This window comes from Anastrepha ludens, chromosome 6 (genome assembly GCF_028408465.1).
Source record: "Anastrepha ludens isolate Willacy chromosome 6, idAnaLude1.1, whole genome shotgun sequence".
Classification (NCBI taxonomy): Eukaryota; Metazoa; Arthropoda; class Insecta; order Diptera; family Tephritidae; genus Anastrepha; species Anastrepha ludens.
The window spans coordinates 48,227,961-48,239,653 of NC_071502.1; the positions used below are offsets into that span (position 1 = coordinate 48,227,961).

General features: G+C 37.2%; 1 protein-coding gene across 1 annotated transcript; it reads right to left on the reverse strand.

Annotated features, from left to right (window-relative positions):
- Positions 1–5,564: 5,564 nt before the first annotated feature.
- On the reverse strand, positions 5,565–8,701 carry LOC128867049 (uncharacterized). Its single transcript, XM_054108144.1, has 2 exons — positions 5,755–8,701; positions 5,565–5,701 (listed from the first exon to the last, which is right to left on the reverse strand). Exons 1-2 carry the CDS (start codon positions 8,699–8,701, stop codon positions 5,565–5,567), a joined length of 3,084 nt encoding a protein of 1,027 aa, XP_053964119.1.
- Between the last annotated feature and the right edge of the window lie 2,992 nt (positions 8,702–11,693).

An 11,693-nucleotide genomic window follows, 5' to 3' on the forward strand; every position in this document is an offset into this window, starting at 1 on the left:
CTAGTACTCTCTTTAATGGTATAAGCAATCTTTTAAAAATTGTGGCTTAGGTGTGAGTCAAAGACCACAATTCAAAGGTTAGTCAACAATTTGCAAATTTTAAACAGCTGGTTATGTCAAAGATAGAAAAAGGACTGGCACACCAAAATTACTTGACGTTCTGTTGAGATGTTCTGTTCTGAGACTGTTTGGCGGATCTTTCCTGTAGTACTCACGGTGGACATTTAAATGATGTAATTTTTCACAAGTGATTGCTAAAAGTCGTATTTTGAATAAAAATAGTGAAACCTGAAAGCATCTAAATTTGTACATGCTTTATTTTAAAACGTTCAGGCGCGTCTTTTGAAAGACCCTTTATAATTCGTATATTATTTTAATTTAGAAGAAAGGGAAAAGGAAACCACGCTGAAATTGGTCCCCCGCCTAATGAATACAACAAATTATGTACTATTTAATTGTTTTAAAAACATTTTAACCCACAAGCGGCCATATAAACAAATATCCCCCCTAAGGCGCTGCGCAGCATTCTCCAAAAAATTAGATATTCTGCCTCCGAAAACTGGTAACAAGCCATCACGTCATCCTTGGTGGATCTTTAATAAATCAACCATAAACGTTTGCCTACATCAGTATAAGAAGGCCGCAACTAGTCGTGAAGTTTACAGAGCTCTATTTGGCGAACAATTTGAAGAGTATACTCAAGACAACTGGAGCTTCATCTACACAGATGGATCCAAAACCAATAATGTTGCCACATTCGCCGTAGTTTCCAACACAGAGTTAATCATATCAGGTGCTCGGCTTTTCGGTGGAACCTCGGTCTTAACAGCCGAAGCACTGACAATCAAAATTCCTATTGAATATGCGACAAAACTGAAGGGGAATTTCGTAATATGCACAGACAGTTTATCATGCTTGAGTGGACTCCAAAGCGTAAACACCTTCAGTAGTCTAATTCAAAATATTAAAGCAGCACTAAATACTCATCATAAAAAGATCAACTTATTATGGGTCCCGGGTCATGCTGGGATTCCAGGTAACGAGGCAGCAGATGCGGCCACCAAACAAATCCATCTCCAACCCTGCCTTACTTTTGCAACATTTGAAAAACACAATTCGATTAGGACCGTTGCAGCACATATTCAAAGTGAGGAAGATAAGAATTGGAAAGAATTTTCATCCTGGTACAGCAAAGTTAAGCCATCAGGACAAAAGCCCCACTTTCCAAATAATAGCACTTGGAGCCAAACCACTACCTTTATACGGTTACGCATTGGGCACATCCTCTTGACACACGTACACCTCCTTACAGGGAAACTCTAAAACACATGTCCTTGGTGTGGATCATTTTCCACGGTCGACCACTTACTAGATGAATGCCCCAATCTCCGAAGCCACAGGATCAACATATTTGGCGACATTAAACCCTCCGCACTTCTTGAAAAACCTTCTTCTGAAAACATTCACAAAATATATAACTTTCTGAAACAATGTAAGTCAATAAAGATTATTTAAACTCCATAATTAGAACTAAATCAGCACAGGTGTTATATACTTAAGGAAAGAGTCGTAAGCCCTGGCAGCTAGTACTCCTCTATATTTAGATATAAGCATTTTGATATATCTAATAAATAATAATAATAATAAACAGCTTTATAAACGTTGGAAAACATATTTTCCTGTGTTTGCTGGGTAAGGATATATTCACGTTCACACACACATGTCCTCACAAAACGTGTATACAAAACCACAACAATTCGGCAGACTACAAGAGAAATTCAGGCTAATGAAACCCGTTTCGCTGATTTTCAATTATGTACTCACAGTGACATACATATTTACATGTGTATGCATACTGTACACAGTCCCATAAATTTTATATCTCTATACTTATTTAGCACGCTATTATGTCAGTATATTACTGCCTCTCCTCATTCGCCTTTTGAGGATTGATTTTCTGGCTTCCCCAGCAAACGCATAAGGCATACCTACGCACATATGTCTAATGAATAATCCATCTCATCTTGTTTTCTTTTTTTTTTTGCTTTTTATTTTGGTCCCCAAAGCAGTCAATTAAGAACATATATTTGCCGCGATGTGGTCCCAAAAGTTAAATATTAGGAAACAGGAAGACTGCTAAGCATTTTCGATTGTGTAAATATCAGCAAATACACATATAAATTACTTGATGCCTTATGTGATTTAGATACTAAGTCAATACTGGAGGGCACCACAAAAAAAAATATATATCACTGGACTGATTCAAAAATAAAGCGTAGGAATTATTTGGTAAATAGAAAAATGGTTACAGGCTATGATTATATGCATACATACATACAGTGCCGAACAAAGCTGAGCTACAAAGCCTTTCTTGGTATTTTATCTGTTTAAATACTGTATATTCTTTAACCAAAACTATATAAATAAATCAGGCTTACAAACTTTTTATAAAGTGTAGAAAATTTTCTAACACCACTAATTTTTAGTTTAATTTTTAATATGTAATCTGAATCCTAATAAAAATTCAGGGCATGCAGTTTTATAGCGTGCAAATTTTAAGCGGCTAAGAACGGCTTGATATTTAAAAGTTTTGTATTGTGACGCCTTTTGTGCTTTTGCTCATAGAAAAAAAGGAGTTTATAAAAATTAGAGTTAGTTCTTTTTAATTCTCTGCACGGTTTTGAGTATTTTTTCCCACAATAAATTCATTGGTATATGAAATTTACTTAAGTCCAAAAAGCCTTCAGAAATCAAAAAAACATGTTTTTAAACTCGAACGATTTTTTAGCCACATAAAACTAAAATTTCATTGGCCATTTTACTGCACATCCAAATGTTTTTCAAGTATTCAAAATAAAAAGTTCATAATTTAAGTAACAATTTTTTTATTAGATGCGCAACTAAGTTTGATGAAAATACAACTTCATTCTAAAAAAATGGTTAATGGTTACTTTTTCCCATCTTTCTGGTAGATTTTAACTAAAATTTCATGCGGTTCAAATATCCTTCCTCTACCACAGAACAACTACGAAAATAAAATTCGTTTTCATTTGTCCCCCATATTTCTGAATTTATCTTTACTGGCAGTCATGGTCCTCTTAAATGAAGTGAATGCGCTGTGAAACAACCAAAAACGCTAATTTATTCTATCGTATATCGATTTCCTCATATGTCATTATCTATTCTACTCATAGACGAGTATTCATATATATATTCTACTATCGAAAAAAAACACCGCCGCTGGAACAATGAACTGTATGAGCTTTACATCGACTTAGTGCCTGAATGAGTGCAAATGCTCCAGTTCACAAAAGCATTCCTACCGGTAGCTGCTAGTGGTGTCAAAGAAAATTCGAACCTTTCGTCTTGGGTGCACTTCATGTTTCTAATTAGCGACAGTTAGCAGGGGCTAAAGAAGAAACGAATGGGATCGACCAAAACAATAAAACCATTAGTGGGCCAATCAAGAGGTATAAAATATAAATTTGTACATACGCATACATATATGTATCCAAAGCAATTTATTTGTATGTGCGCCTATATACACTTTATGCAGTAATCATTCAATCATTTCTATAAGGATATTAATAAATATATCCATACATACGCATCGCAACCTAATTAAATTCAGGAAATAAAACAGAATGACTGATTGCGCCAATAAAAGCGCTATTGACTACAAAATGAACGAGCGGAATTTTATGAGTCAACCAACAAGAAACGCAAATATGTATGTATGTACCACACATTAGTCAATCCCTGAGGAATACTTATCAATACATAAGTAAGTGAATAAGTGCGTATGCAGAGCGGATAACGACACAAATCTGCAAACGACCGATGAGCAGACAAGCGCGCTTTGATGAAATACAAATGTACGCGTGTTTCTTTCCTGTAGTAAATCAGGCCCTTTTCAGGCCAGTTTGGAAGTAATACATTTTGGGTTGATATTAGTCGGAGTTATAGGTAGATAGATGAGACAGAATTCATTCAGTGATGTTGTAGAAATTCACTCTATAATGATGTAGTAAAAATTCACTATATGTGACAATCTGAGTAGAGGCAGGAAGGCACAAAAAATGGAGGGCTTCCAGTTATTTCAGCTTTAAAGCAGTCATTTTTGTTTCCTAATTTCCTAATCATAGCATTTTTATTGTTTTAGTATTGTTTATAAGTAGATAGAATTTAAATGTTTCTCTCAATCCAAATGAACAACTTTCTGAATCAAAAGCAATCAAGATTATTTTATATAAAAGGAAAAAATTTTGGGTCACTAATTTAAAGACAAATTTTTGTTTTTAATTTTACTCATAAAGTGACTACTTACAGTGTGGTAAATGTCAACACAATTTATTTTTATTGACAACTAACTATGAAACTAGTGAAAGGGTGACAAATGTAAGCACTATCTCATGTCCTTTTCTGACACTTATATTTACAAATAGAATAAAATGAACAAAAAATATAACTAAAAATGGGACTAGTTTCAAACTAGTGAAAATGTTACCAATGTCAATGCAATATTTTGTCTATATCTGACGCCGAAGGAACTAATAATATAACTAAAAACGGGACTAGTTTCAAACTAGTGAAAATGTGACCAATGTCAATGCAATATTTGGTCTATATCTGACGCCAAAGGAACTAATAATATAACTAAAAATGGGACTAGTTTCAAACTAGTGAAAGTGTGACCAATGTCAATGCAATATTTTGTCTATATCTGACGCCGAAGGAACTAATAATATAACTAAAAACGGGACTAGTTTCAAACTAGTGAAAATGTGACCAATGTCAATGCAATATTTGGTCTATATCTGACGCCAAAGGAACTAATAATGTTGGGCCACCAAGCTTTTTTGGCAGCTATTAATTTTGAAATAAATTAAACACTTTAATTTTCAAACCACTTTATAATTTTATTTTCACAGAGTTTACGCGTTCGTGTGTTTGTTACAAAAGTTAAGTTCACCGGCCTCAGCTGAAGTCGAGCTTCAAGTCTCGAAATATTTGCTTAGCACAGCTTATATACAATGTATGTACATAGAATGCGTTGATACGAACGTTAGGAAAATGACAAGTATAGGATAATGTGTATTAATATAATTCAAGGACAAGTACAAGGATTAGGGTGACCAGGTGTTACGAGTTAAAAATATTACAATCTTATAAGTTAGACTACAATACTAAATTATTAAATAATAACTATACAATTAACTCTATACTTAAATTAGGTCATGTAAATTAGGTGCTGCTCCCAACATCCTCCCCTCCGTTGAAAGTTCAGGGCTTTCAACTGATTCCTTAGTCGGAAGGAGGCACAATTTAGTAACAGCTCGACGTGTAAGGCCAGTGGATGTACGTAGAACAGCTACTCGTGCAACACCGTCCTCACCAGTAATGACTTCGATGACGCGCGCAAGAGGCCACTTAAGAGGCGCTGAATTTTCATATTTAATGCATACAATATCGTTGATTTGCACATTGGGGTGAGGGGTGCGCCATTTTGCTCTTTGTTGAAAAAGAGTGAGGTATTCTTCGCTCCACCGTTTCCAAAATAGTTGTTAGAAGTATGTGACACGCTGCCAGTGACCGAGTGGATTGTAATTCAAATGCGTGATGTTAGGCTCAGGAGCAGCTGTAAGCGGGCCGCCAATAAGAAAATGACCTGGAGTTAAAACATCAAGGTCTTCTGGATTTTCTGAAAGATGTACAAGAGGTTAACTATAGCAGAGATTTGGCATACCAATGTACGCAGTTCATCGAAACCAAGAATTGCAGAGCCAAGAGTGCGGTACAGGTGCTGTTTAGCCATTTTTACTGCGGCTTCGCACAAGTCGCCGAAATGTGGTGAACGAGGTGGTATGAATCGCAAGTCAAAACCATTGTTGAGGTAGTGAACGTGAACCTTACTGCGGTGCTCTTGGCTTAGGAGTAGGCGTTTTAGGTCTCTCAACTCGTTCTTAGCGCCTACGAAATTGGTTGCGTTGTCTGACCAAATACAGCTTGGCATGGCGCGTGTTGTCGTAAATAGCTTGAGAGCTTCCAAAAAAGCACCTGTTGGAAGGTCCTTCACTAGCTCTCTCCATACGGCCTTGGTTGCGAAACAGATGAAGACGCTGATATAACATTTCTTCTTAGGCAAATCAGCCATGATGTGCTCAAAAGGTTTTCGAGCTATTGTTGATAGTGCAGACCGTTTAGAATTTCTGGTGCCTCTAAGGTGTCGCGCGTCATCGAATTTAAGGAAGGTATCCCTTTCTGCATCAGAAATGTGATGAAGGTCCCGCCACAAAATGCACTGGGAAATGTTGTCGGCTGCAGATACGCGAACGCAACGATACATCTTACAAATGTCTCCAATAAGTGCAACGGGAAACGTACGAAAGCGAATAAGAATATCAAAAAGTTTGGGTTGTATGGTCGGCCTCGCCATTAGAATCTCGTTTAATGAGAGGCCCGAAGTTGTGACAGCAGAACCATCAAAAACGACCCTGAGCTTTGTTGTGGAGCTATCTTCCTTGCGCTCAAGGCTCTCAAATCGTCGCTTTGCTTGTGTGTATGATTCGCCTAATGATTCTGTGCCGAGTTTCCAAGGTAAGCGAACCGAGTACTCGCCTGAAGGTAAACGCGAAACATTTTGCTGAAAATGCGCCTTGCAGTCGAGCTCCTCCCTTGCTGTTTTAGTGATTGGCTCAAAAACGTGATCTACTTCCCAGAAGCGACGTACCAAATCGTCTCGTCGGGTATCAGAGTCGATGTCTCTCGAAGACCTTTGATTGGCCACAAATGACGAAAGCTTAGAAGTCTGTTGACCACCACCTGATATCACCCAACCGAGAAGAGTTTTTTGAAGAACTGGAAATCCGGGCGCCAACTGTATCTGCCCAACGCAGAGAAGTTCGAAAAATAGTCCTGCTCCGATAAGCAAGTCAATACGCTGAGGTATGTTGAAATTGGGATCAGCTAGTTGGATGTTCGAAGGGACGTTCCAGTCCGCGATGCTCACTGAAAAACCAGGCTGATTGTCAGTGATTGTTTGAACAACGACGGAAGTGATGTGCGTTGAGAAATCTGAAGTCCGCGACTTCAGTACGACATTGACCGAATAGCCTTCAGTTGACAGGTTGGCATCCCCGATGCCCGAAACTGCCGCCGAATATTTGGTCCTACGAAGTTGTAATTGATTAGTAAAACGATTTGTAATAAAGTGAAGCTGGGAACCCGAATCCAAAAGCGCCCGACATGGCACGAAGGTACCAGCACGATTTTTGACAAAAATGACTGCAGTGGCTAGAAGCACAGCATCAGATGGAGATCTCGAAGTGAGGGCATGGCCAGGGACAGATGATGTTGCAGCTATGGTGTTTGATTTCAATGTGGGTGGTTGCGTGACTGGGCCTGATATAGAAGTTGAAGCAGAAGATGTGCGGTCAAAATGCAAAAGCGTATGGTGTTTCAATTGACAAGCTCTACAGGGTCCAGATTTGCAATCTCTCATTTGATGGCCACCCTTTAGACAGTTAAGGCAAAGCGAGAGCTTCTTGGCTTCCTTTTGGCGAAGATTTGGAGAAAGAGTGGAAAATTGCTGACAGTGGTAAATTCTATGATCAGGGCACCGACAAAACGCGCAACCACCTACTGAGGCATTCGAAACGACAAATGATTTTCTTTTATTTGTACTTACAGTTTTACCGTTTCTGTCAACTTGATCCGTTTGGGTTTGTATGGCATGCTCCACATTTTCGAGGGTACGACACCGCTTTTCCAAAAATGCAGCTAACTGATCCCACGACGGCAGTTCGTTGCTTGATGAATTTTCTTCCCACTTGGATTGAGTAGCCTTGTCCAACTTCTGGATTAGTAGTTCAACTATAATGCAGTCAGCGATTTGTTCTTGTGATCCAAGCGACTGCAACGCGCGTATGTGTGATGTAACCTTGTCCGTCAACTCCCGCAACTTGCTTGCGGATGCATCTGCCCTGTCCAGCCCAAAGATCTGTCTGATGTGTGCCTGAAATATAATTCGCTTGTTATCAAAACGTTTTTTGAGTAAATCTAATGCATTTTTATAATTCGTTTCATTTATCTCCAGAGATTGGATAGTATCCAAAGCAGCACCACTCAAGCAGGAACGCAGGTATTGCAGCTTATCGCTTTGCGTCAGGTCGCCATCCTTGTCAATGACGGAGGTGAACATCGAGAAAAAGTTGCTCCACTCGGTATACGCGCCACTAAATTTAGGTAGCATTAGCAAAGGCAAGCGAGAACGATTGGCATTCACGATGATCGACTGCGAGTCACCAGTGTTCGCTCTGAATGTCGAGCAGTGCTGACCTGTGCTACGTCTCCCAATCTCTCGTTGCAGGTTCGCCTTAAGTTTCACCAATGTAGCATCGAATTTGCAGGGCAGGTCACTGGCAATAGACTCAAAGTCCATTTCCTCCAAACTGGTGTGAGCGGCGGTGAATGTTGCTTTCAAATCTCCCACTGATTCCATGATTGCTGCCAACCCGTACTCATCCATGCCTTGTAGCATTTCGGTGTTCATCTCTGCTGCTGTATGCTCAAGTCGATTAAAGACTGACATTGTTTTCAGCTTTAAATACGACACGCGATCTGAAGACGGTTGCCCACTCGATGGTACAGTATGTGGTGAATCGCTTCTAATGAAGGTACCATTACCTGGACTGAGCGACATCTTCAAGGTTTGACTTTTAAAATTGACTGACCGGTTATATCGATAGCAAACGAATTTATAGACACGGTTCTATGTACACGGAAACCGTTGAAAAAGTTAGTAAATAGAAAACGGTGCAAGTTAATTTTTAGCCGTAAATATAGGTTGCGGTTTTAACTGCTTTGTTTTACAAGTCCCGCACAAAGTTAACAAACGGTTTTATTTATTGGGTAGGTATTAGAAACGACTACGCGACAATAATTAACTACCGTAACAATATTTTCGAAGGGTTAACAAAATTATTATATCGAATAATAATTTCTATTTTACACAAATAGAACACACGAATATCACGTCGGGGTCACCAAAAATGTTGGGCCACCAAGCTTTTTTGGCAGCTATTAATTTTGAAATAAATTAAACACTTTAATTTTCAAACCACTTTATAATTTTATTTTCACAGAGTTTACGCGTTCGTGTGTTTGTTACAAAAGTTAAGTTCACCGGCCTCAGCTGAAGTCGAGCTTCAAGTCTCGAAATATTTGCTTAGCACAGCTTATATACAATGTATGTACATAGAATGCGTTGATACGAACGTTAGGAAAATGACAAGTATAGGATAATGTGTATTAATATAATTCAAGGACAAGTACAAGGATTAGGGTGACCAGGTGTTACGAGTTAAAAATATTACAATCTTATAAGTTAGACTACAATACTAAATTATTAAATAATAACTATACAATTAACTCTATACTTAAATTAGGTCATGTAAATTAGGTGCTGCTCCCAACAAATAATATAACTAAAAATGGGACTAGTTTCAAACTAGTGAAAGTGTGACCAATGTCAATGCAATATTTTGTCTATATCTGACGCCGAAGGAACTAATAATATAACTAAAAACGGGACTAGTTTCAAACTAGTGAAAGTGTGACCAATGTCAATGCAATATTTTGTCTATATCTGACGCCGAGGGAACTAATAATATAACTAAAAATGGGACTAGTTTCAAACTAGTGAAAATGTGACCATGGTCAACAAATATTTCGTCTATTTCTGACACTTAAATTTATAAATAGAAATAAAACTGCTAAAAATAGAACTCCAGGAAGGACTAGTTTCAAACTAGTGAAAATGTGACCATGGTCAACAAATATTTCGTCTATTTCTGACACTTAAATTTATAAATAGAAATAAAACTGCTAAAAATAGAACTCCAAGAAGGATTAGTTTCAAACTGGTGAAAGTGTGAGCAATGTCAACACAATATTTAGTATTTTTCTGACACTTGTATTTATAAATAAATTTAAAATAACTAAAAATATAACTAAAACAGGGACCAGTTTCAAACTGGTGAAAGTGTTACCAATGCCAACACACTCTTTTGTCTTTTTTTGACACATCTATACATATTTATAAATTAAACTAAAAAAAATAAAAATATAGCTAAAAGAGGGACTGGTTTCAGATTAGTGAAAGTGACCCTACTTTTTTTTATAATTAGCTTTATTTGGTTATAATTGCAATTATAAAAATAGTTTTCTATAATATAAATGAAGAATAAAAAAATAAATTTTAATATTATTTGATTTATTGATATTATAAAACAGAAGGAACGAAATATATAGTCTCGAGAAATAATTTTATCCAACTCTGCCATAACAATCCTGATTATACGTGAAACCATGTTTTCGAAACTAGCCCTTACTAATTAAAATGGATTACCCTGTATAACTGTATATACTATTTATCAAGCGCATATAGGTACTTTGCCATCTAAGTATGTACACCAACAGTATGTAGTAGTGTATGTATAATATTTATATAAGTACGCTTGCTTCCCCACATCGCTTCCGAGTATGGCTTTAGTCATGTTAGCCACGTTACCCCGTACACGTCATCAGCCCTTCCTCTGCACAACCAACGTCAACAGTTGTCATTATCTACTTTCCGGCGTTGAGATACGACACACTCACACATCCGAGTATACGCTTGCTAAATGAAGAACGCAAATATTACATATATAGATTTATAAATGCATGCGCGGTCATATATTGTGTGTCTATGTATGTAAATTTCATATGTATGTATGTGTACAAGTGCTTAGATGCACGAGTGTGCGCACATCTGCAGGGGCTGTTAATATTGTTTTTCGGTTCATTTGTTTACTTCTTCCGTTGGCTTATGCATATCTACGCCTTGAAATATGCCACACCACGACGTTGTCGAAGTTTTCCGCATTGACTTCTGCCAGTTTGGTTTTGCAACACCGCTTACGGGTATTCCTTTGATATTAGCTTTTGGGAATTTGCGAATAGAATGATGTGCTTTTTTACTTATACTTTTATCTTACTTTCCCTTTCTGTTTATCTTCTCTTCCTTTAATTTGAATTTCTTGTTACTTTTGATTTTGGTAACGTTTACTAAGTGCCACTAAAATGTGCATATAATAAAGTGTCACTCAGTGATTTTTGTGAGATTTGCCTGCTGAGATTGAGTACTACTCAGTTCGTTGCGTTTAAGTTGTTTTACGTTTTATGTTTTTTTTGTTCATTTGTACTACTGTACTCGTAAATGCATCGTAAAATTCAGTGCATTTGCAATAAAAGTCAGTAAAAATCTACCAAACACAGTGGACACGAGAAAATGCCTTAACATAAGAATGATCTGATCTTATAGAGTCTATTCACTTGCTCACTTGCTCACTTGCCTCTTGCTAAGTACGTAATTTATTTTATGCGTTGATTTATTAGCGATTCATTGCATTCTGAGAAGAAAGAAGAAGAAAAAAAAACCGGAACTAATTGGCTGGGACACATCAAATTGAATCTTTGTATTAGCAAGTTCTCTATAAAAGTTATTTTTATTTCTAATTGAGTGGTTTTCTTACAATTTGATTGATTGGTTCAATGGAAGAGTTGATAGTTTGGATGTGGGAAATAAGTAGTAGATAAGCAGTAAATTTGTTGAGCTCGAGCATCAGCACCACTCGAGTGCTTCACTTAAATAG

Coding starts and splice junctions, on each gene's coding strand:
- LOC128867049 (XM_054108144.1), bottom strand. CDS start 8,701: ATGTCGCTCAGTCCAGGTAATGGTACCTTCATTAGAAGCGATTCACCA. Junction 5,702..5,754: donor TCTTGGTTTCGATGAACTGC/GTACATTGGTAT, acceptor TACATCTTTCAG/AAAATCCAGAAGACCTTGAT.